Here is a 27072-nt window from a genome sequence, read left to right on the forward strand (position 1 = left end):
GTTTTTTAAAAGGTTTTGTAAATTGTGAACGATGCAAGTCATTTACTGGTACTAAAGAAAGACATGCTGTTCTGGTAGCTCCAGGTCTGAACACTCACATCCATTTTGGAGGATGAATACAACTGAAGAAAGCCCGGGTAGCTGCGCAACTGGGGGAGTCAGTCATGTAACTTGCCTCTGGTGGGCCCCCCAGAGCAGCGGGCCCCCAGACAACTGTCTCCCCTTGCCTTATTATAGTTACACCCCTGCTACTACATATATTTATATATTGCTCTTCAACAAAATTCTCAAAGCAGTTTACATAAAAAATAATGCACCAAAAAGATGGTCCCCTGTCCCTCCTTTTATGCCAAGCACACATCTATTTACTTTATCTACTACATCCATTAATTTCTGTAGCCCTTTTAATGTCCGTCTCCAAGCTAGTAAGGCACTACACCTATCAGATTTCTGCCTGCCGCGCAACTTTTAAAGGCACAGAAGCCCTACTCCCTCCATCATTTCCAAGCATCTGCCTCTTCCATTTGCGTTCCCATTCGATCATTAAACGGCTCTCAAGTTGTAAGTTACTATCCATGAATGTTGGTTTGCGCTACACTTTCGCGTCGCGGAACGTTGCTGCTTCGGGCCACAGACTCCAGGGGGAAACGGATCTTTTTAGACCCGGAAGTGCCAAGGCACGACCTCTCTCTAAGTCCAGCTCTAGACAGGTCTTCCTCCGCGGGACATGGCCGGAATACGAGCGCTGAGGAAAAGCAAGACGCTGCAATACGGAGTCCCGATGATGGTGAGCTGCGGCAGCGAAAGATGGTCGGGGTAGAGCGGTGAAGTGTCTGGAAGGAGTGAGGGAAGAGGCGTGGCTTATTTGCTACGGTGGTGTCTGTGGCATCAGGCTTGCCGCCAGAGGGCGACGTTACAGTTAATGGACTCAAGTGAGGTCAGAGGCTCGTGGGAAAACGTCGTCCACCACGGTGCGTAGCGCGCGCGCGGCCTTCAAGAACGTTCAAGCAGAACGCCTGTTCTCGCCCCAGTCCCCTCCCCACCTCCGCCCTTCACTAGAGCCGTCATGGCGCGCGCGCGCGCGTGTGCCAGTCAGGCGCTGTAGGTCCCTGACCCGAGTGGTGGCGGGGGCGGAAGGCTATGTAAACAGAGAGGGCTCCGCTATGTAATCGTGTCACTCTTGACCTGTTTTTAATTTCAAAAAATAAAATGTGAACCCCGATTCTTTCTTAATGGCACATCGCATGTGACGAGTGATATTGTCAGTATCTCCGAAATGGGGGGTGGGGCGGTGGAGTTAAAACCCCTTATTTAGCCAGCCGCAGGATCCCATTGTTACAGAGCTAAGAAAACGCTAGAGGTGCGTCCGGCTCTGGTGTGTTGGCTTGTGAGCGAACTCCGCCCTCTGAAGGGCAAGAGCAGAACTCCCACCTTCCTCCTGCGGGGTCCTTTTCTCCCTCTTGTCGGGCACGCGGCGCTACACTCGGCCAAGCGTGTGGTGAACAGCCTACTACTGTGTAACGCCCCAGATGGGCAAGTGCCCGGCCTTTTTTGGGGGTGGTCTTGTTTTGACCCTGTGCTTGGCAGTTCTCAGGCACTTGGTTGGTCTTTTGCCTTCATGCCCTCCTTCTTGTAAGCTTAGCAGAAGCGTCTGGATGGCCACTGACTGAGGGGAATGCAATACTGGCTTATAGATACAGACTCTTGGTCTTATCTGGCAAGGCTTGCTTGCTTGCTTATTTGACACCCGCCCCCACACACACGTATATGGTTTGCATATATAATTTTTGACATGACATTTTATGAGATAAAATACACATCATTGACTCAAGTCACTGCAGCCACAAAGAGAGGGGGGCGGGAATAAGAAAAGCAGCAGCTATGGCGTTCCCATTAATGTAAATGGCTCGGTTGTGTCTTTATTTTTCTAATAAAAGATCAACTCCATTTTTGAATAAATAAATCATCAAAATATCTCCCCTTTCTTACTTTAATCAGGTTAGTTAACTGAACCATGTAAGTCATATCCCAGACTGTGTGAGCCGTGTGTGCTTAGCTGGTGTATGTATTTGGATTTTTTTAGTCAAAGCTTATTGCCAAACTTGCAGCTGTTAAAAGATGTATAAGTGTTTCCAAATCATCCTGGCCTACAATAGTTTTCCTTTTTTAATATAATAGTTTTATTTAAAAGGAAAATAAAATAAACACAAGAGTACATCCAGAATTTCCAAGAAAACATGGTTACATATAATGTTCTGAGAAGAACCACTGCCAGTCCGTCGCCAGTCTCCCAATTAACAGAGTAAAAGAAACATAAATGAACAGATCAAAAATCTGTATGCCCATGAAAACAATTTATACAGAATTTCCTAGTTTATCAAAAGTAAAGAACAGATAAATACCTCCCAAATTTTTAATTGAAACATTACAGTAATTAGCAATGTCTAATCAAAAGAAGTAACTCGCCAAGAACTTATTAGAAAAGGAAAAGGAAGAATAATAAAAAAGAAGGAAAGAAATCATTATAAATTCACAGGTAACAAAAGATGGTCAAACTAAAATACAGATTAACTAGATTTAACTCAATAGAATAAAGTTATAGTTACTATATAATAAGGTAAAACAATAGTACCAAGCATACAGAGCTAAGGATAAAAATATATGTAAAAGCTTTGATATCTAAAAATTATATTCGATGCGAGAGTTTAAATATCTAGTTCTGTATTCAATAGATTCTCAAACAATATCAAAATTTATTAGACAAGATGCAGGTTAACCAAGTTGGCCTACAATAGTTTTCAAGTACCCCAGTAGAGTGATCAGAATGTCCAAAGATAAATCATAGCCAGTCATTTCTTCAATATATTCTGAAATTAGCTCCCAGTAAGGCATAATTTTTACATGGCTTCACTAGATTTGAAACAAATCTCTGGTAGTCCCACACCTCCAGGATGCATCAGATATCATGAGATAATATTGCTGTCTTGATGGAGTACAATAACCTCAAAATATATGTTTATAAAAAAGCTTCCGTAAAACCCATATGTTATGTTGCATGGGGAGTGTTAAACTATATCTCATTACGTATTTCTCTTCCTACATCTCTTTCCCTTTTCACCTTACAAGAGGCTGTGTTTTGGTTTTCTTTTAATCAAAAGTCATAATAATCTTTATATAGACTACTTAAGATACCTCTTGACATGCTTCCAGCAAGTAATAACTCAAAACTAGCTGGATCTTTTAAGCATCTTTACTTTTCTTAATAAAGTATTGACTGCATGATGTACCTGAAAATATTGAAGCAAAAATAATTACTGTGAGATAGATTTTACTGTTCTGTAGGGTGCCGTATGGTCCCCAACCATTAGGATCATAGGAAGCTGCCATATACTGAGTCAGCCCATTGGTCTATCTAGCTCAGTATTGTCTTCACAGACTGGCAGCGATCCTATAGGTTCCCTTAACTCGATATTCACAATTTCCATACCCGTGGCTGCAGCCCGGAACAGAACCCCTGCAAATATTGAGGTCCACCTGTATTCCTTTATTAATTCATGTGAGAACATTTTTTGCTGCAGTAAAATATTCCTTTATTAATATAATATAATATAATATAATATAATATAATATAATATAATATAATATAATATAGTAAAATATTCCTTTATTAATTCATGTGAGAACATTTTTTGCTGCAGTAAAACTAACCAGAATCTTCATAACTATTTTTCCACCCTCTTGCCTGAGCCACCAGGAATATAGAATGGAAGCTGAGTGAATTAAATGCCCCTTGTTCCATTAGAAGCTGCATTGTTTTAAGACCAATGTATGGTTTAGCTGCTAGAAAGCATCTAAATCATGGACCTGTTCTTTGCTAGTATTTCTGTGGCACAATCAATGATAGGCCCCTGGGGCAAACTATGACTATTGAGGCTTGTTGGTTTGTTTGTTTTTAAACTTTTGTGTTGATTGTAGTAATGATAATAAACTTTATTTGTTAGCCTTTTATTACTATTTGTTATTTGAGGCTGCTAGGAGGGTGAGAGGAAAGTGATGGTGGCGGGGTACGTAAGGTGAGCAGGCGAACGGGTGGGGAGAGAAGGAAGCGGCTGAGGGGGAGAGAAAGTGGAGACAGGGGAGAAAGCAGTGGTGGCCGGTGGGTGGGGGAGTGAGAAAGCGGTGGCTAGCCAGCTGGGGAAAGCATCTGGCCAGGTGGCCAGGCAGAGAGAAAACACATTGGCGGAGGGGCCGCAGAGAACTATTAGTCTATTAAAATTCTTGCTTATTGTTCAGGATTAGAAAGGCTAGAAATGAATAAATAACTAAATAAACTTTCAGAGAAGAAGTTAACTTATGGAGGTGCTAGCGGTGAATAAGGATTGGGATAACAAATTAAGTAAAATGAACTAGAAATTGTGGTTCTTCAGTGGAATTGGCCAATCTGGCTTTCTTCAATTAGGAACATGTCAGTGTATGTGATAATATTAGTGCCTAGCATTAGCCAGTATGAACTTAGGAGAGTGATGTAAACTGGCATTGAACACTGTTTAACAGCTGTTGTCCTTCAGGGTGTAAAGTTGTGCAGCACTGGGATAGTAACATCTGGCTGGATGTTGGGATGGACTCTTGTGACCTCCATGGATGTGTCTTGCGTGTCTCACAAAAGACTGTTACTGGCCCACTTATCTCCTCCTCCTCTTCACTGTGCCTCTTCTCTTCCTCTTTTCTTTCAGGATTCTAATGGCAGCTTATATTAGTAGTGATCTGACTCCTGAATACAGTAGAGGGTGCTCCAGTCTCTAATGTATGGCAACTAAAACTCCAGAGTTGATTTCACATTTCTCATAACAGTTGCAGCTACCAGTGGTCTGTTCCTCACTTGACTCTTTCATCCCGCCACAGGACAGCAAGTTTCTGCAATAAACTGATTCCACATCTTTTCTTGAACATACAAAATTACATATTTGGTAAAGGTAAACTCATTTGAAAAGGTGTTTGAAAGAATCTCTTTCAGACAAGTGGAAAGTGAATGTAAAAACATCAGTATTATATCCATACATGTATGAATTCCAGTTTTTGTATGGTTATGCAGCACTTTTGCTGCACATCTGCTCTTGCTTTTTAGAGAATAATGCTGTGTTCTCATTTTCCTTTGAAACATTTCCCAGCTGAAGCAAATGTAAGCCATTCAGAAAACTGTTGAATTTAGGGGCATGCATAAGACAGGCAAGTTTCACCCTTATCTCTACAGTGTCAGGGGCTACAACTATTTTATAAGTGAATGACTCCATTGACTTTTATAGGAGAAAAGCAGTATACTTTGCTAGTTGCGTATGTTAATAGACTTGTAAAAACTTGTTTTATTTTCTGTGTTCATAAGGCCCTCATTTGTGGTTAATGTCTCTTTTGTAGTTATTGGCAGCTGGTGTACTTGCAGTAGGGCAATGTTTACAATGGGAGGTAGAACATATACTGCCATCTGGTATTGGCTGCCGAACAAGTTAAAGCCTGAGATCATGTGGGCTTTCCATTAAGTCCCTAGTAGAGAATATTGGGGATGCAGGTGGGGAATAATTGTGGCTGTGGATGATAAGAACATAAGAACAGCCCTGCTGGATGAGGCCCAAGGCCCATCTAGTCCAGCATCCTGTATCACACAGTGGCCCACTAGGTGCCGCTGGAAGCCTAAAAGCAGGAGTTGAGGGCATGCCCTCCCTCTCATGATGGGAGCTGAAATCCAGAAACAGTTGGAGGGCCACAGTTGTGCAGCCCTGCCTTCGAGGAAGGCCATTCCATAGTAGAAAGACAACTTTACATGCTCTTACCATTGGAATGTGATCCACAGAGAGTGGTACTTTGGGGTAATTCTGGCACTTTTAATAGCCTCAAAGGTGTGTAAGCATGTTGCTAAGCTGTTCTCAGGCTTTGAGGATTTCTTCATAATGGTTCATGCAAAGGGGTCTTAAGAGCTTTACCAGTGATTCTATCTGCCTTCCATAGCTGCTCATTCCATCATCCCATTATTTCAAGTTTTCTCCCTTTTCCCTTCCAATTGAACATTTCCTCTTTTTCCTCTTTCCACCACTTTCAAAATTTGTCTCATTGTATACTACTCTGCTACTTCTTTTTACCTGCAATCCATTTAACTGGCCAAGAAAACGATTGCCCACCTGATGGGAAGAGCTGATGAGCTCTCTCTCATAGTAGTCCATAGTCCCTGTCCCATTTTTCTTATATCGTGGAACACTGGCTGGTGAGAGAGAATATTATTTCCTTGTGTAGGAGTGTGAGGTACTTCCCTTGCCTGTTGTGCGAAAGCAGCTGAAGAATAATACAGTCTCCAGATAGAGACAACTTTTGATTAAAAAAAGAAGCACTGGTTGTAGTTACAGTTTGAGATGAAGAAGAGAGCAAAGCACTTCTTAACCTGGAACATATGTTGCTTTGGGGGAAGAAAGGGACAGCCCTGTTTTTAACAGGAAGCTGTTTTTGACCCACCACAACAGCCTTCTTTTTCAAACAGCTGCAGCTGTTAAGATTCCCTTGTTATCTGACCTGGCCAAGCACTGTGTGTAATGCAAAATGACAACAGTCTGGATGAAGGAGCCATTTTTGCTCATGCTTGCACTATGGAGCATATGGGCTGCCTTCTCTTTTGAGACTGGTTTTTGCAAACTACCTTTTCTGCTTTCCTTCACCCATTATGAAATACACCTTCTAATTGGCCTGAGGGAAGTTTTTTCTCTCAACTGTGCACTTCCCATTGAGTTTGTGTCTGCCCACATCCATTTCCATATTGAAAATTTAATTGTAACCCTCTAGAGCAGGGGTACACAATTCAAATGTCCTGGTGGGCTGGAACCAACTACAACTTGGTATGCAGGAACCAAGGTCAAATTTCAGCACATTTTTACGTTAAAATAAATTACTCAAAATATTAAGCAATTATTAGTTACTTATGGATCTTTCCCTCCTGCAAAGGGACCCATGGTTTTAACCAAGGATAGTGGCCATAGAATAGGTCCTTTCCCTGCTGTCAGTGAGGCAGCTGGAGTACATGCCAGCCCCCAAAGAAATTTCATGTCCTTTCCTCTTCCTAAACTGCTGTTGCTTTCAGGTTGCAATCCTAGAGCTCTTTGTGGCTTCTTCTTCTTCTGCTGCTGCTGGATATTCCTATCTGTGGGCCAGCAAAAATGTCCCTATGGGCTGGATCTGGCCCCCAGGCCTTATGTTCTGCAGCCTTACTCTAGACGTTGGAGGTCCCTCCTGCTTGCACAATGTTGTTCTCTATTTTGATTCAAGAAACGAGGCACTTGGGTCTTTGTGCAGCAGTCATATGGATCTTTCGGTGGCTTTCGATAGCATTGACCATGGTATCCTTATGGGTCACCTGAGGGAACTGGGTTTGGGTGGCACTGTTATAAAGTGGTTCTGTTCCTACCTCTCTGGAAGATTCCAGATAAGAACATAAGACCAGCCCTGCTGGATCAGGCTCAAGGCCTATCTAGTCCAGCATCCTGTTTCACACAGTGACCCACCAGATGCCTCTGGGGAGCCTACAGGCAGGAGGTATATGCATTCCCTCTCTCCTGCTGTTGCTCCTCTGTAACTGGTATTGAGAAGCATTGTGCCTCTGAGGTTGGAGGTGGCCCACAGACCAGTAGCCATGGATAGACCTGTCCACCACAATTTTTTCTAAGCCCTTTTTAAAACCATCCAAGATGGCTACCATCACCACATCCCATGGCAAAGAATTCCATAGATTAATTATGTGCTATGTGAAAAAGTACTTCCTCTTGTCAGTCCTAAATTTCCCAACCTTCAGTTTGATGGGATGACCCCTGGTTTTAGTGTTGTGAGAAAGGGAGAAACATTTATCTCTGTCTACCCTCTCCACTCTATGCATAATTGTATACACTTTGATAATGTTTCCCCTTAGTCACCTCTTTTCCAAGGTAAAGCACCCCAGATGCTTTACCTCCAGGCCCCTGCTTGCCTCCAGGCCCCTGGTCATCTTGGTTGCCCTCTTCTGCACCTTTTCCAGTTCTACAGTATCCTTCTTAAGATATGGTGACCAAAGCTGTACACAGTACTCCAGATGTGGCTGCACCATAGATTTGTATAAGGGCATTATAATATTAGCATTTTTATTTTCAAACCCCTTCCTAATGATTCCTAGCATGGAATTAGCCTTTTTCACAGCTGCCACACACTTTGTTGACACTTTCAATGAGCTGGCCGCCAATGAGCTGTCCAGATGGTGTTGCTTCGAGATTGTTGCCCTGCTTAGCAAGAGTTAATGTATGGATTTCCACAAGGCTCCATGCTGTCTCCAGTGTACTTTAACATCTACATTAAACTGTTGGGAGAGATCATCCAGAGATTTGATGCAGGGTGTAATCAATATGCCAATGACACCCAAATCTATTTCACCATATCAACTTAATCAAGTACTGGCATTACTTCCCTAAATGCCTGCCTTGAGGCAGTAATGGGCTGGATGAGTTAATGGGTTTGGATTCAACTGAAATTGAATCCAAATAAGATGGAGGTACTGACTGTGGGGCCACCTTAAGTGGCACAGCAGGGAAATGCTTGACTAACAAGCAGAAGGTTGCTGGTTCGAATCCCCGCTGGTATGTTTCCCAGACTAGTATGTTTCCTGGTATGTTTCCCAGAAACATACTGGTATGTTTCCCAGAAGTACCAGAAGCTGGTATGTTTCCCAGAAGCGATATAGGAAGATGCTGAAAGGCATAAACTCATACTGCACGGGAGGAGGCAATGGTAAACCCCTCCCGTATTCTACCAAAGAAAACCACATGGCTCTGTGGGCGCCAGAAGTCAAAATCAGCACGATGGCACACTTTACCTTACCTTTACTGACTGTGGGTATGTGTGTGTCAGAACTCAAGACATGGTTTAGATCTGCCCATTCTAGATCGGGTTTACACTCCCCCAGACAGAACAAGTATGTAGCTTGGGAGTACTCCTAGATCCAAAACTTTCTGGTTTCTCAGGTTGAGACAATGACCAGGAGCACATTTTATCAGCTTCAACTAATATACTGGCTATGCCCATTTCTGGAGGTAAATGACCTTAAAACAGTGATGTATATGCTAGTAACCTCCAGGCTCAACTACAGTAATGCACTCTACGTGGGACTGCCTTTGTATGTAGTCCAGAAACTACAATTGGTACAGAACACAGAATCCAGACTGGTCTATGGGATAATCCAAAAAGACCATATAACACCAATCTTAAAAGAATTGGACTGGCTGCTGCTATGTTTTTGAGCAAAATACAAAGTGCTGATTATTACCTATGATGCCTTTAATGGCTTGCGTCCAGGGTATTTAAGAGAGTGCCCCCTTTCTCATGAACATTCCTACCTATTAAGATCATATTAAGAGCCAGCATGGTTTAGTGGTTAGAGTGCTGGACTAGGACCGGGGAGACCTGAGTTCAAATCCCCATTCAGCCATGATACTAGCTGGGTGACTCTGGGCCAGTCACTTCTCTCTCAGCCTAACCTACTTCACAGGGTTGTTGTGAAAGAGAAACTCAAGTATGTAGTACACCGCTCTGGGCTCCTTGGAGGAAGAGCGGGATATAAATATAATAATAATAATAATATAGCTAGCTCCAATTACGGCTGCCAAAAGCTCGTTTGGTGGCTACTCAGAACCAGGCCTTCTCTGTGGCTGCCCAGGGGCTCTGGAATGCACTCCCTGTCAAAATCAGAGCTTCTCCATCTCTTGCTGTTTCTAAAAAGACCCTTAAGAGACACCTGTTTTCTCAGGCTTTTAATTAATTAATTTTAAATGGTCTGTCTTATATAATAAAATTTTGTTTTATCCTGTTTTAAAACTTGTATTTTAACACCACCTAGGGATGCATATGTCAGGTGGTATATAAATATGATAAATCAATAAATAAAATATGGAGTTTCCAATGTTTTGAGTTCTTTGTGCAACAATATGCAGTCTGCACTTCTCCATTCAAGATGGATGGGAGTATAATTACATTCTCCTTCCTTACAAAAAAACAACACGGTTGCTTTAGGATTGATAGCTTCTGGCTACTTTGGACCAGAGTGGTCCTCCCTTGAAATCAAGGTCATAACAAACTTTGGTTCCAGTTGAGAGGGAGTTACAGCTCCAGAAAATTTCCTGGGTAATCCGACATGCTTGTTGCTTGAATTGCTTGTAACCCTCATAAAAAGACTAGGCCAACAACTTGTTTGACATTATAATGTGAACAGAAATTCCTGGGGAATGAACAGTCAAGGATGACAGGTCTATCTAGCTCATTCTTATTTAGCTTTGATTACTGTCTAAACCTCTGCTAACCCTTGCATTGAATCAGGAGGAAAATGTTCAGCAAAGCTTTTGTGATGTAGCTCGGAATTTCAGATAACCCAAGGTCAGATCATTTTTTAAAAAAAATAATGAAGGATTTATTCAGGATTTTTCTCCAGGCACATCAAAATAAAAACAGCAGTGTAACCACTATTGTGTATTTAATATAGGTTAGAGATAAGAACATTGCAAAAATGCAATAGTAACACAGAGTGAGTAGATTTACATAAATCTTCCTTAAATCACTTTAGAAAGCAATACGCATTCATTCTCTGTGCATTACGGGGGCAGAGACATGATACTATATACATGAAGGTGGTAAGTCAAAGCAAGGACAACATTCCTGATGATCCCTTTAGAAAAATCTGCTTATAAGGAAGAACAAAAGAATTCTCAAGCACATTGATGTAATGAACCAACTTGGGTAAGAGGTTGTCTCCAGCATCTGTTTGAAGTTTAGTCAATTAACTAATTCATGTGCAACTTGCAGTGCAGTCCTAAGCATGCTTACTCAGAAGATTTACTCAGAAGTAAGTTTCATTGAGTCAAATGTGTTTTATTCCCTAGTAAGTGTCTATTGGATTGCAGGCTTGAACAATAAGAGGATCCAAAAAGAGATGTGACCGGATTAGGATCAAATTAACATAAATGGTCAATGCTGGCACAGATACTGACTTAGTAACTTCTGATGTTCAGACAAATGGTGACAGAAGAAACATGTAAATGCATGAAAAGAAGAACTTCTGTAGCTAACTGAGAATCAGGTAACATCTAATGTCTGATCGGAAAGACATGTCTGATCTTATTTATTTTCAAAAAATAAGGTAGGCGAGAAATGTTTTAGTGTATCTTGCAGGGGCAAAATTCAAGAGGGTGTGGGATGCTGAATCTTAGGTAGGTTTTTCAATTAAAATAGCTACAAAATTAACATATGAGGTAAAAGACGCTTCTCTTAACTGACTGGTAGCCACAACCCCTGGGCACTATAGCCATGTTTTTATTTTCTGTTCTACTCTTGGAACACCTACTAAGTCAGTGGTTAGGTTAATCACCGTTGGATTAGTGGGGACAAATGTCCCTGGGGCCTGGGGACCACCAAGGTGCTTTCTTCCAGACCCAGCCAGTGAACAAAGTGCTCGTTGGGAGCACAACATACGGCTTCTCTCCTACTCCCAGCCACCAAGCAGTTTGTTTGCTGGCTGGCTGTTCTTTCTCTTGCACGAATGAGGGAGAGAAAGAAAGCACCCAGCTGGTGAACAAAGTACTCATGCTTGGGAGAGTGGACATGACCCACCAGTGTTTTGTTTACCAGCCAAATGGGAAGGATTAAAGGGGCTGCACATTCTATGCCCTGGTGCTGGCCACATCCGCTGCATCAGCATGCATCTGATACCAGCACAAAGGATACAGCTGGACTCTGGGTGGGGTGGGGGCGGTTGCTGGTGTTACACACCTGTACTAAGTCTAGAGTGGGGAAGGTCTTGTTACTTCAGTTCCTTTCTCATAGAAACTGGAGTAAGGTGCTAAGGCAGGGCTGCCTCAGGCTGTTGGAAGCACAAAATGCACACTCTTCATGTTTGTTTCCTCCTCTTCCAGAGAAGCAGATTGTCCCCTGTTTAAATCTCTCATAGCTCAAAGTGATCAGGATAACCTCATTGTAGCTGTGGTTGTCCTTATGTGATGAAACTAGTTATGCACACACCCATTTCCCCCCTCTTTTGTTATCTGCTTTTGATTAGAACACAGCTGGCAGCAACAGGGAAAGATGTGGAGGTCAGAGAATAGCAGGCTGCAGTGTTACCTAAGAAATCTGTTTTCCATCACTGCTGGACCTGCTTTTCTACTTAACTTCTTGTGATAAAGAAAGATCTCCACTCTAGCTGTGGATACAATGCCATCTGCTTTCTTCTCTGGATAGTTCTTCCTTGACAAAATATTTTTTTCATCCGTTCCATGCTTTCCCCTTAATTTCCCCATTTCCCCCAATCAGTCAGTCTTTATTATGGTCAGCGACCAGCAAACTCAACAACATTAAACAATTATATTAACAATAAGCAGTAGGACATCAACAATAACTACAACAATACAACTAAGATGAATTGACCAATGCTTGACTACAGACTATATAACAACATTTAAAGAAATTAAATCATTCTGGTCGGACATTAAATATTGAAGATAAAATAAATATGAATGACCTGGAAAATTATCTCAAAAGGGGAAAAATAAAACGAGAATGAATATCTTTGTAAAAATGACAGTAAAGAAGGACATGAGCCATAGATTTAATGGCACCTACACCACAAGGGTAGAGCTGGGCTGCATATGGGATTTAAAAAACATTTCCCTTCTAATATGGCTGTAGGAATCACATTAAAACTTGCAACAGTTAAAAGCTCTTCTAAATTTTGAGTCCGTTATTTGATTTAGATATTTTGCTAGCCTTGAAATAAAAAGTTGGTTACTCAACTTGGAAGGCAAGATTACTCTAATTGTCCTTGTGTATCCATCGTCCATTGTTTAAATGCTAACTTAGTCTGCTCAAAGCATCCTGAGAGAAGCCATAATAATACAATTTCTGTAGGAGAAATTTTCTGCTTCGGTTAAAATTATTGACAAACAGCAATGGGACTAACCCAACATGCTAAAAACATATCTTTGCTTATCAGTCAAGGTTATTTAACCATAACCCTGTCTCCACCTTTGTCACACCAGCTTCCGGACAGAGAACTTCATTTGGTACACAGCATGTTACTTGGAAGATGTTTCTTAAAAATGTTGATTGCACAGATTCCAATGAAGTAAAATTGTCAAAAGTACCAAGCTGTGCACCATAGAAGAGCTGTGCTCAGACTAAAAATATCTTTATTACTGCTGGAATAAATAATGCACCTCTGGTGTAGTAAAAAGACTGTATGACTCATGTCGATTTGTGGGCATTTTGCAAAACATAATCCAGATGGGCACTCTGCCCACCAGAGGCTTGAAAAACTTTGTCCAAACATTTAAAGATTTTAACTTGTTCAATTTCATGGCTGTTCAACAGCCAGTTACGAACTTTAGGATGCTCTGCAAAGGTAAGGGTCTTTGTGTAATTGCTTTCTAAAACTTCCTCATTGCAAAATGAAGCAGGAAAGCGTGATGTTCATTTTGGGCCAACCGAGGTCTAGCACAACTGCATCATTTGCATAAAGTAAAACTGCAATATGTTTGTTTGCCGGCTTCGGAGGATGATGAGCAAGATTATTCGGGTGACTACCAGGGGATTGATATAGAAATTAAATAATGGTGATGCCAATATACAACCTTGCATAACACCTCCATGTTGGAATTTGTTTGGTAAGATGACCTTGCACACTGCAATGGACTTTCAATCAAGAATTTTCATGGCGTTTAAACAGAGCAACAGGTGTCTCTCTGTGATAGAATTCTTTAGTTTGCACCACAACTTGACTCTAGAGATCAGATCAAATGCAAATTTATAATCAATAAACTCGGCATACAGTGCAGTACCAGATTTATCCATATACTTTTGAACCAGATGCTGCAGGATAAGAACTGGGTCTAATGGAGAGTGGCCTGCTCTAAAGCTGGCCTGTTCCTTCACCAAGATGTGTTCAGACTCAACCTGATCCAAGAATTTTCAATTTAAAAGTTGGCCTACAACTTACTGTTTATACTCAAAAGGCTGATGGGACAATAATGGGCAGGAATATCCCTTTTGCCTTGTTTGTAAATAGGGATTATTATGCCTATGCCCCAATCCCTTGGGACCAATTCAGTGCAGTCTATAAAGGTAAAAAGAGAGGCAAAAACTGGAGTCCATTATTCCAAATTACTACTTATGACTTCAGCTGTAATAAAATAATTTCCTGGGGCTTTACCGGGTTTAAGTTGTTTAACCAGGACCTCAATTTCTGAACATGATTCTGGTGTCCACTGGGGGAGCAGACCAGCATCAAACTCCAAATCTATATTGGGCAACCTTTCCTGTGCGTATAATGAATGAAAATGATCTTCTCATACTCCCCCAGAGATAAGGGGTGATAAATTGGTAGTACTATTGGGCAAGAGCGGAGCAATAAGTCGCCAGAACATGACAGAGTTCTTTAACTGGGACACTGATATCAGTCGATGCCAAGCAGCTCTAACGGCCTTCCTTTTAAAAAATTGCACCAATTGCTTATATTGCATTTTCAGCACTAACAGTTCTTGATAGGATACAAAAATGAATTTTCTTTGTACAATTTGAAATACCCTACCAACTCTTGCTTTGCCTCTCGGTAGTCAGAATCAAACCAAGGGCAAGAAGTAGTAGTCTTACTTCTAGAATTATAAGTTTCTGAAGTAGATAACACTGGCTGGAGCAACTGAATGAGTGTAGTGTAATTTTCCAAAATAGAATTATCTAACCCACACCAGAAATTGCAGACTGAATCAGGCTGACAGGCTCTGATGATAATGTTTTCGCAACTAAATCCTTCTGTTGGGATGGCCACTTTATGCAGGCTGGATGTAACTCATCTTTCAAAGTAGAAATAGGACTAGGAGCTAAAAACAATTTATAAAAAGAAAATGGTCACTGTCAGGGCAACTGACAATAGAAAACATCTGCAGAAAGGGTATTAAACTCTGTGGTACTGTGGTGTAATCAATGAAGGCTTGGCACCAACCCAATGGTAATATTCAGCTGGGTAATCATCACTTGTAGTTCCATTCAAAAACAACAAATCTAATTTAGCAAGGATTTGCACTAAACACAATCCGCAAAAATCTCCTACTGTGTCTTTAGACAAAGAAAGAGAAAAAACAACTTCCAGGTCATGGAGGAATTTTGTGAACAACATATCATTGGTACCTAGTCTTGTATTAAAACCTCCAGCCACTGTTACATAGGCATAAGGATACAAATTCTGAAGATCACTTATATAGGTTTCTATCTTAATTCAGACATTTTAAATCTGAGATCTTATACACAATAGAGAAATATATACACAGGAAAACATTATTAAAATTAAGTAGGGCTGCCATTGCATATCACTCTAGATAATACAAGCGTAAAATTTTAACCTGAAGCATGGTAGAGATTAGCAAACTTAAACCCCCACAAAGTCTACCATGACCAGCACCTGGATTGCCCAGTAGTCTCTCAAATAACTTTGCAAGATTTTGTCCAAGCAAGAGTAATGTTGACAGGATTTCTCCAGACCTGTTCTTCAACCCACCCTTCATATTCTCGAAGGATAAAACCTAAGGACAGTGTAGAAAAACTAAAGGTTATCTTGTCCAGAGCTCCACAAATTTTTTCAACATGGTGAACATGTTCTCTACTCTGGTAAGCATGATGAACCCCTACCATCCAGGATTGTCCCTGACTTAGTGCTCCTCCAGAGTTCAGTTTGACATTAGGAACATAGGAAGCTGCCATATACTGAGTCAAATGGTAGGTCCATCTTGCTCAGTATTGTCTACACAAACTAGCAGCAGCTTCTCCAAGGTTGCAGGCAGGAATCTCTCTCAGCCCTATCTTGGAGATGCCAGAGAAGGAACATGGATGCTCTTCCCAGAGCATCTCCATCCCTTAAGGGGAATATATTATAGTGCTCACATGTTTAGTCTTCCTTTCATATGCAACCAGGGTGGACCCTGCTTAGCTAAGGGGACAAGTCATGCTTGCTACCACAAGACCAGCTCTCTTCCCTTCCTTTCATATCCTTTCCTTTCCAGCTCGAAGGGTAAGGCAAGGTTCAGATGGGCACAGATTTTGACGGACTACCAAGTGCAATGAAATTTGTGGGCCCTAACCATGGACCCCATAATACTCTGTATTTTCTCTGTTTCTTGTCTCAGTAATTTGTGTTATGAATTTGTGGCTCAAGGGCCCCAACAATTTTTGTATTTTTGAGGTTTTCTACCCAAACAATCTTTTAAAACTGTACTATATCTTCTGAATACTAGAGCTGATTTCTTCTTCAAGATTTGAAATTCTGATTTAGGAGAAAACACTAGATATAAGTAGAAGGCTATAGCAAGGAAGAAGTGCTGTTCATTTCTTTACTAAACCAGGGTACGTGTGTTGGGTCTTCCAGGGAGTTACCTGCTCTTTGCTCTTAGTTGTCTTGGATTCTTATCACAACCACAGACTGATTTCCCCTTCACAGTTTCTACTTGGATTCAGGCACCTGAGTATGCTGTATCTGCATACCCCATCACTCTTCGAGGGAGGCATTTTTAAACCCTGTGTGTTTAAAATGTATGCATTTTTAAATCCTGAAGAGTGGGACAGATGAAGACGGGCCATTGACACTTGCTTGTCTGGGAGTTGTTCTGAGTGTCTGCCCACTCACAGGACTATTTGTATGTGGGAGTGTTTCCATATTTCACAGAGGCAGGCAGGATATTTGGTGTGGCTCCTGAGAGGGTTGCCTGCCCATAGACACCCTTTTGAAAATGAGGTGGCAAGCAAGCAGTAGTGTTCAAATTGAATTGTGCTAGCCGCAGACTGCAGGGGAGCTTTCTGGGGTCCCTGTGGCTCAAGATGGAAGGTGAGAGGGTAATACAGAGCTATGCTGTGAGGCAAGGAAGGCAGTGATGTTGACAAAGCTGTACACAGGTGTTTCCCAACCATTTTAATCTTGAGGCACACACATTAAAAAGGGGGTCATACTGGTCCCCCATCAGATACCACCATACAATTATTATTTATTTTTGCTTCCTTCCTCCTCTTTATTTTTATTCGTAGCCATCCCTCATGTCCCTCCTGAAGCTGGTTTGTCCAATAATGCACCAGAGGACATGTCCCTCCCAATGCATGAGAGAGTAAGTCAGCTTATTGAATAATTTTATTGAATAATTGAATAATTACCATATATGGTAAACTTGAATTATAGTAAATTTGAATCCGACAAAGATCTTCTGCGTCTCTTGGGTATTATTGACCAGTTTATTTGAATTATTGATCTGATTATTGAGTGTTAAAAATCTGAGAAGAACAATAACAGTTAAAATATGATTATTATATTCAGAATTTCTTCCCAAAAATAAAAATAAAAAGTTATTTACTTCTCCCATCGTATTCCAGTGTAAAAGGTAGTGTATTCAGCTACTGTAAGTGGCAGGATTGTTTATGCAAAACTTGGTATATATAGGTAATTGGGCAGTGTGACTTTATTTTGCACAAAGAAATCCACAAACTCTTCAAAATAATTGATACAATTTTTTGTAAATGTAATAGATTTTTTTAATTAAAGTGCTCGCAAAAGGAAGCTAAAAAAACAGTTTGAAATTTGTAGGTTTTCAAATTAAAACATTTATTTTACTGAATAATCATATATGGTAAATTTGAATCTTAGTAAATTTTAATCTAAGAAAGATCTACATAAGAACAGCCCTGCTGGATCAGGCCCAAGACTCATCCAGTCCAGCATCCTGTTTTGCACAGTGGCTCACCAGATGCCACTGGAAGCCACAGGCAGGAGTTAAGGCATGCCTTCTCTCCTGCTGTTACTCCCCTGCAACTAGTACTCAGAGGCATCCTGCCTTTGAGGTGGCATTTAGCCCTCCAACTCTCCTGGCAGAGAATTCCACAAGTTGATTATGCTTTGTGTGAAAAAGTACTTCCTAGACTTCCTGGCAATCGATATCATGGGATGACCCCTGGTTCTAGTGTTATGTGAGAGGGAGAAGAATTTCTCTCTATCCACTTTCTCCACACCATGCATGATTTTATAGACCTCTATCATGTCTCCCCGCAGTCGTCTTTTTTCTAAACTAAAAAGTCCCAGGTGTTGTAGCCTTGCCTCATAAGGAAGGTGCTCTAGGCCCCTGATCATCTTGGTTGCCCTCTTCTGCACCTTTTCCAGTTCTACAATGTCTTTTTTTAGATGTGGTGACCAGAATTGTATGCAGTACTCCAAGTGTGGCCGCACCATAGTTTTGTATAAGGGCATTATAATATTAGCCTTTTTTCCCCAATCCCTTTCCTAAGGATCCCTAGCATGAAACTGGCTTTTTCACAGCTGCCGCACATTGAATTGATTCCTGAAAGTATAGTCTGCTCGTGAGTTGCCGCACTGTGGCTCCGTGCTGCGGCGACTCATGAGTAGACCCCCGTCCAGGAGGCTCAAAAGCCGCCTCCCAGCTCGGGGGTCTCTCCAGCATGCCCTGTGCACTCTCGCAGGGTATGCTGGAGCTTCTGGGAGCCGTATGGTCCCCGAACTCCCCAGCCCCCGCCGGCTCCGTCACAGAGCCGGCAGTCGTGTGGGCAGCTGATCCACCTGCCCCGGCAGGGCTTCCCGATCATCTGTGGGGAGAGCGGGCTTAGCCCGTTCTCCCCGCTAACCTGGACAAAGCAGGTCTCATTGATCGTGAGACCTACTTCATAGTCTACTTGGACTTCCAAAAAGCTTTTGACAAAGTTCACCAGCAAAGGCTCTTGAGTAAACTTAGCAGTCATGGGATAAGGGGACAGGTTCATGTGTGGATCAGTAACTAGTTGAAGGACAGTAAACAGAGGGTAGGAATAAATGGACAGTTTTCACAATGGAGGGAAGTAGGAAGTGGGGTACCCCAAGGATCGGGACTGGGACCAGTGCTCTTTAACTTGTTCATAAATGATCTAGTTATGCAGTGAAGTGGCCAGATTTGCAGATGACACTAAACTAAAAGACTGCAAGGTGACAGTAAGGGAGATGAAAAGAGAAATTGAGGAACATTTAGCCAAAAGCATCAAGGGGGATAACAAACATTTCTTTAAATACATCAGGTGCAGGATGTATTTAACTTGCCAGGGAGGCAAGTGTGTGGATCAAGGTGATCCAGTTGACACAGTATACCTGGACTTCCAAAAAGCTTTTGACAAAGTTCCTCATCAAATACTCTTGAGAAAACCTAGCAGTCATGGGATAAGGGGACAAGTACATGTGTGGATTGCTAACTGTTTGAAAGATAGGGAACAGAGGGTAGGTATAAATGGAGAGTTTTCACAATGGAGGGAAGTAAGATGTGGGGTTCCCCGTTTATTCATAAATGATCTAGAAGTATCCAAATGTGCAGATGTTACCAAACTCTTTTGGGTAGTGAAATCCAAAACGCATTGTGAGGAGTTCCAAAAGGATCTCTCCAGACTGGGTGAGTGGGCAACAAAATGGCAAATGTGGTTCAATGTATGCATGTGCAAAGTGATGCACACTGGGACACAAAACCCCAACTTTAAGTATACGTTGATGGGATCTGAGCTGTCGGTGACTGACCAGGAGAGGGATCTTGGGTACGTGGAGGACAGCTCGTTGAAAGTGTCAACTCAATGTGTGGCAGCTGTGAAAAAAGCCAATTCCATGCTAGGGATCATTAAGAAAGGGATTGAAAATAAAATGGCTAATATTATAATGCCCTTATACAAAATGATGGTGCGGCCACACCTGGAGTACTGCATACAATTCTAGAGTACCTTTCTTATGAAGCAAAGCTACAACACCTGGGGCTTTTTAGTTTAGAAAAAAGGCGACTGTGGAGAGACATGATAGAGGTCTATAAAACCATGCATGGTGTGGAGAAAGTGGATAGAGAGAAATTCTTCCCTCTGTCACAAAACACTAGAACCAGGGGTCATCCCATGAAATTCATTGCCAGGAAATTTAGGTCCAGCAAACGGAAGTACTTTTTCACACAACACATAATCAACTTGTGGAATTCTGCCACAAGATGTGGTGACAGACAACAACCTGGATGGCTTTAAGAGGGGCTTGGATAACTTCATCAACGGCTCTATCAATGGCTACTAGTTGGAGGTCTATCAACGGCTACTAGTTGGAGGGCTATAGTCCACCTCCAGCCTCAAAGGCAGGATGTCTCTGAGTACCAGTTGCAGGGGAGTAACAGCAGGAGAGAGGGCATGCCCTCAATTTCTGCCTATAGGCTTCTAGCTGCATCTGGTGGGCCACTGTGTGAAACAGTATGCTGGACTAGATGGGCCTTGGGCCTGATCCAGCAGGACTGTTCTTATGTTTTTAAGAAGGCAACCAAGAGGAGAGGAGAGCTGGGTGGAGAGAAGAGCTGGTCTTGTGGTAGCAAGCATGACTTGTCCCCTTAGCTAAGCAGGGTCTGCCCTGGTTGAATATGAAGTGTGAGCACTGTAAGATATTCCCCTCAGGGGATGGAGCTGCTCTGGGAGGAGCAAAAGGTTTCAAGTTCCCTCCTTGGCTTCACCAAGATAGGCTGAGAGATATTCGTGCCTGCAACCTTGGAGAAGCTGCTGCCAGTCTGTGAAGACAATACAGAGCTAGATACACTAATGGTCTGACTCAGTAGATGGCAGTTTCCTATGTTAAAGATTATCAGGGGCCTGGAGCGCCTTCCTTATGAGGCAAGGCTTCAGCATCTGGGCGTCTTAGTTGAAAATGAGGCGACTAAGGGGAGACATTATGAAGGTGTATAAAATTATGCATGGAGTGGAGAGGGTGGGCAGAGAGAAATTTCTCTCTCACGCACACAACACTAGAACCAGGAATCTATGAAACTGAAGTTTGGGAAATTTAGGACCGACAAGAGGAAGTACTTTTTCACACAGTGCATAATTAATCCATGGAATTATTTGCCATGTGATGTGGTGCTGGCCACCCACTTGGATGGCTTTAAAGAGGGCTTAGATTAATTAATGGAGGAGAGGTCTATCAATGGCTACTGGTCTGGTGGCTGTGGGCCATCTCCAGCCTCATAGGCACGTTGCCTCTCAATACCATTTGCAGGGGAGCAACAACAGGGCATGCACATACCTCTTGCCTGTGGGCTCTCCAGAGGCATCTGGTGGGCCACTGTGGGAAGCAGGATGCTGGACTAGATGGGCCATGGGCCTGACCCAGCAGGGCTGTTCTTATGTTCTCATGGCTCTGGTTTCCAGAGCAGTTTCACCAACTCTAAACTGCATACCCAGCTGGATTTTTTAAAAAGGAAACCCCCAAAACCTCTTTAATTCCCATCACTATGAAGTAAAAAGAGAATATTTCATTTGACTGTTCCAGTTCTGCAGCTGCACAATGCATAGCTGGAGGCTTCAGCAGAGCAGCCGTCTTAAAAAAGAGGCTTGAAAATTATCATATTCCCTCTTTGAGTAAAACATTTCATAACATTTCCCCTGCTTTCTTTTCACCAGTGCATGATCTATATTGCCAGCAGTGAATGTTGTGATGTGATTAATTTAGGGATTTATGACAAAGAGAGTGTAGTGTTGTATTCTGGTTTTCAAAATCAGTGCTACAGAGTGGAATGAGTTTCTCTAGCAGCGGAGGTAATCTAACCCAGCAAATTGCTAGGCAGTGCTGGAGAAATTATTGCTCATTATTTTGCTAACCCACGGTGGCTGTTGTAGCTTTTGCTGAATAATTTGAGGAGGCCAGAATCTGCAGTAGGACAAAGGAGTTCTTAGGGTATCAGAGGCCTGACTAAACGTATCAGTTCTGAGTGGCGATGAGCAATAATATTTACAGTGCACTTTTAGGAGTCAGCCCCTTGCCATCTGTAGATGTTCGCTTAACATACTTTTTCAGTGAAGGACTGAGAGTAGCTTTTCAAAATGCTATTAAGGAGAAATTAATGTCATTTTCTGCATTAAACACTTACTGAGGCTGCTGAGCATATGCGACAGATGGCTATTCTGTGTTGTATCTCATGTTTTCATTCTACCTTGCACTCTGTGCATATATAATTTCATTAAAGTGTTGTGTTGGCTGTGCACCGGTTTATGTGTGAACTTACTGAAACATTAAAACAATCCCATTTTGAATATTTAATATCTTGATCGTTCTGATAGCAATGTCACTGACCTGTTTTCAGTACAGTTAGTAAAGTGCTGTCTTAAGTGAGAAAATATTACTGTTGTTCCTGAAGGTGACCTTTAAATGTAAAAAGCAAAGTCCTCACTTCGTGTTCTCATTGCTGTGTGATAGAGTTCAAAGTGAGACAATTCTGCATGGAAGGTTCACAGCTTAATTCTCCTGCTGCTTATGCACCTCACTCAACCTGCAAAATATTAACGGTTCCCTCAGGGGCATAGATAGCAAGTTGGAAAGCTGCCCTGATGTGAGATTTGGGGCAGTGGTCCACAGACACCTGCCTTTGTGGCCACCCCCACCCCCATCAGCTGCTGCCGGCCCTGCCTTTGCCAGCCTTGTCGACCCAACTTAGCCAGCTTTGTCTACCAGACTTAAAGGGGCCGCCTGTCCTCCCTGGGGTGAGACAACTCCCGCTCTGGCTCGGCAATGCAGCCTGCTGGTTGAGCAGCAAGCCCTCCTCCTATTCAGTGGTGGCTCCACCACTGAGTTGTGTTGGGTAATTGTTAAGCTCAAACGTGGAAACCTCACAAAGCCTAACCTAACACATAAATGTTTAGGGTGGAGAGTATTAATGGTTACAATGGTTATAAGGAAAAGTAAGTTGTGTTTAAGGAGAGCTTTGTAAGCTGTGTGTTTGGGAGGACGAGGTTGCAGGTCATGGAGAGAGAACTCCAAAATCCTCCACCTATTCTGGGGAATGCTGCAGGGGTGTGCTTGATAGAGAAATGGATGCTGCTGTGGTGTACACAAGTTCCTTCACCATTGTAGTTGTGGTGATTTATGATTTTGGTTCCCAAGGCTCTCTTTTAAAGGAAGATTCTACATGAATGTTCATTTTGTGTAGGATACACCTGTCAGTTCCTCCAGTACAGAATTGTAGTGTGACCCAATGTAAACTCTCTGTTGGTGCCTCCTTTTTGGTCTTTTGCCACCTTAGTTTCTGAAAGAATGGTCGTTCTTTTAAAACTTTACATAGGTTTAAATTAAATATAGAAGTGAGCAAAAAGCCAGCTTCCTCCCTCATTCTTCCTTCCCTGAAGAGGTGGCAGTCCTGGTCAAAAAGAACAATGGAAGAATATATTATTGGGTGGTTAGATGTTTAATCTTCACTTTAAAAAAACCCCAAGAAGTTCTGGTAAAAACTAGTCTGTCTATTTTCCTTTCACTATAATCTTAATTGATAATTACCATCTTCACAAGTTAGCCCATTTGCTCCTCAAACATTCATGTGTTCGCCATCTTGAATTGGGATGGATGACATCATCACAAACTACACTGTTGAGGTGTCCTTATGTGTCACTCACTACAACTGTACCAAATTTGGTTCAAATCGGTCAAGACATTGCGAAGTTGATACAGAAACACATGGGGACACACACACACACACACAAACAAAGCTGGTTGATTTCATAAGCTTACTTTTCTTAAGGAAGGTGGGCTAAAGAAATACAAGGCATGATATATTCATGTTGAGAAGCAATGTCGCTTCAATGAAACTAGATGGGTCCAATCCAGAGAACATAAGTACTGTATGTGGTATTAGAAATCATTGGTTTTAAACTGATGTGTCATGCTTAGTGCTGGATGAACCCCACGAGATAGATTGGAAGAGAAGCTGGAAAGTATGAACTATCCCTCCCACTCAGAAAACAGTTTGCTGTTTTTGCCCCTGATTGTGAATCTTTCTGGATTCTGTTACACTCCCAGTAACGTGGTTGGGGATGCAACTGGGTCTGATTTGCTCTCCCACACTGCACAGAATGTTGGCCACTCTGTACTAAAACAGTATTTGTTGCTTACTGCTAGGGTTGCATTAAATGTTTGTGAATGAATATTTTTTTGCACAGAAGGGGGCATAAAGGAGGCCTAAAATGCTCCTTGCTGAACCTCCTATGTTTACCTTTCTAAAACATGTCCACAGCCCCCTTTGCTACTCTGGTGCCTCAAACTGCATATTCCTGTTCCAGGGACTGTTATAACAGCCAATCACATTGTACATATGATGATGTACATATCACATTGTACATCACATTGTACATATTATGATGTTTCATTGCCGTTTAGCCAGCTGAGTTTGGCTATGTTGTAGCATCACAAAGCCAAAGCAGAGTGTGATCATTGCATTTATCACTGAATGAATGAACACACAGAGGAGATGCTTTTGCAAAGCACTCACCAATTTCAGCTTATCCCTTTTACTGTTTACATATGCTTCGAGTTCTAGTGAGAAAATAGTAAACAGTAAATTTATACTACCTGGGCTAGTATTTGTGAAATGAATTGGCTGGTACTTGAGGACTTTCTGAACAACCACAAGGAGTTGTGGTTGAATCCACCAGGAGACTCATTGGTTGTTTCACCCTTTGCTAAATGGGTTTTGGCTGGATCCATGATCCACTGATCTGATCACAGAATCGGAGGAATTTCTCAGTTACTAAGCTTGATCCCTAGTGAGGTATTAAAATAATAGATCTTCAGGTTTGCCTTGGTGTAGCGGGGATTGGTAAAGGTTAAAAAAATGGTATTTGCATTTTATGACATCTCTTTCATAAGTCATTTCACTATTTTCTTCATGCCGATATGCCCATTCCTCCTTTTTTATTGCTCCTGTTCGTAAGTCTCTGTGGTTTGAAGCCAACGGCAACAGAACAAATTAAGATATAGGTGCAGTGGGGATTGATTTCTCCAGCTACATAATAACATACAATAGGATTCTGGTTCCAATCTGCTGGCTTGTTCCAGAAGCTTAATTGGGTCCTTTTCACCTTGGCACCAGAATGAGCCTGCTGAGTATTGTTGCTTCACTTGTTAAAAGTTTGAAAACAGTGAGAACAAGTCCCAGGGGTCTGAAGTTAAGGCTCCCTTCATGTTACTAAGTAAAGAAGATACAGGAGGTGGGGGTGAGTAGGTGGGAAATATTCTATGGTAAACATTGGAAAGTAGCAGAGATTTAGAAAATCTGAGTCTTCCTAAAATCCTCTGTGCAAAAGTGAGAAATGTTGATGAATTTGCTAATGAACACTGTTCTGGCTCCACCCATTCAAGTTAAATATCCTTGGGAACCAGACCAAACCTCTTCCCTGGGGCAGAATCCTCATGCATCTCTCTTACACACACACACCAATTAACCAAGATTAAGTTTGATATCTTTGCTTGGAAGGCCATGGGCCATCATGGTGCATATGCTGAGTCATTGTCATATGAATAAATTCTTAGCATTTGTATTATGCTTTTAGATTGCTTAAAGATTTCACTTCTATTATTTAAGAAACCATTACAACAGCTCTGTATTATTCACATTGTATACAGTATAATACTTTGCATTCTGCTTTGCCTCCATCCTGATTTGTTCTTTTTTCTGTTGTTTATACTTTTCAGCTGCTTATAATTGGTGGATCGTTTGGACTCCGCGAATTCACCCAGATTCGTTATGATGCTCACAAGCTCCACAGTAAGGTAAACTGAATTCTTCTCCACCCTATTTCTAGACCACAAGCTCCAAGTGGGCTAGAAAAAGATGATACATTTGGTATGCCAAATTTATGGGGCATCATACACATACACATTATTTGCTCACTTTCATGGGTACCGTGTTTCCCTGAAAATAAGACAGTGTCTTATATTAATTTTAGCCCAAAAAAATGCACTAGGGCAATTAGCGGTACATCAGAAATTACTACTAGGTCTTACTTTCGGGGTAGGTCTTACTTTCGGGGAAACAGGGTATTGTAATTAAAAAATAAATAAACCCTTCTTCCACTCCACAGAAAACTGAAATGTTGGTATAGAAATAACAAAGATGTTGTGGTTTCTGGAAATCTCTCTCTCCCCCCAGTTCGGACATGAAGCTAGCCAAAAGAGTGGATAGCACCCTTGACACACAAGGAGCATAGGTGCAGAATATTAGGCTGTGAGACTCCCCATTGCACCCTCTCTAGTGAGATCTCCTGTTTCCAGAAATCCTGAGGGTGTACTAGCCACTGCCACCTACACTCTGTGATAGTCTTGCCCTGTGAGCCTTTCAGCATCCCACACCTCTCTTACCCATGCCTACCAGTGGCCGTGGATCCACCACTCCCCATGATGCGTAAATTCCTATCCTGGAGAGTAGGAATGATAAAGATTATATTCAGTGCCAAGGAAGAACAGTTGAATTTTATGACATATGACCAAGTAAAGAATGGTTTTGAACTCCATGAAAAAGCTTGTTTGTACCCTTTCACAAATTACACTATGGAAATGCAGGTTTTAAAAGTGTGTATTCCCTTAAAATGTTGTTGTGAATACATGCAACGGATCTGTGGGATGTGAAACAGTCCTTAGTTTTGTTTGGTTGGAAGGGTGGCTACTATCAAAGACAGTCCTAAAGATCATGTAAATGCAGAAAAATATGTTTTAAAACCAGAAACTATAATTAATGGTTGAAACTAGGCAAATAGTACTGACTGACAGATAGATAGATAGATAGATAGATAGATAGATAGATAGATAGATAGATAGATAGATTGATTAAATGCCGTCAAGTCGGGGTCGACTCTTAGTGATCACATAGCTAGATTCTAGGGGTGTGCATTTTGGAATTTTCTTGTTTCGATTTGTATCCGAATCGAAACACCCCCGTTTTGTTTTGTACCCAAATTTTCTGAATCCGAATCAGCCCTGTTTTGTTTTGTAGCCGAATTTTCCGAATCTGAATTCGAATCGATTTGGATTTTTAAAAAGGGTACCAGGGCAAAAAGAGTGGGTGATGCTGGTAGTGTCCAATGGGTGGAAGCTACCACCCAAATTTCAAAGGAATTAGGCAAAGGGCTGATTTTTTGTGAATTTTTTAAGTTTACACATCTTTAAGAATTTTCCCATAGGGAATAATGTATCACTTCAAA

At 41.7% G+C, this 27072-nt stretch overlaps 1 protein-coding gene across 3 annotated transcripts in view; it reads left to right on the forward strand.

Annotated features, from left to right (window-relative positions):
* Positions 1-510: 510 nt before the first annotated feature.
* The window catches only part of LOC128340022 (uncharacterized), a 100228-nt gene continuing 73666 nt past the window's right edge, over positions 511-27072 (forward strand). For 2 of the 3 annotated variants that reach the window (XM_053284629.1, XM_053284626.1), the window contains exons 1-3: positions 511-787; positions 17104-17180; positions 25568-25645. In XM_053284629.1, the coding sequence (XP_053140604.1) occupies positions 580-787; positions 17104-17180; positions 25568-25645 (363 nt within the window). In that variant the 5' untranslated portion in view covers positions 511-579. The remainder of the gene's footprint in view (positions 788-17103; positions 17181-25567; positions 25646-27072) is intronic. The other variant, XM_053284627.1, reaches the window with a different exon arrangement.

This window comes from Hemicordylus capensis, chromosome 1 (assembly GCF_027244095.1).
Source record: "Hemicordylus capensis ecotype Gifberg chromosome 1, rHemCap1.1.pri, whole genome shotgun sequence".
Classification (NCBI taxonomy): Eukaryota; Metazoa; Chordata; class Lepidosauria; order Squamata; family Cordylidae; genus Hemicordylus; species Hemicordylus capensis.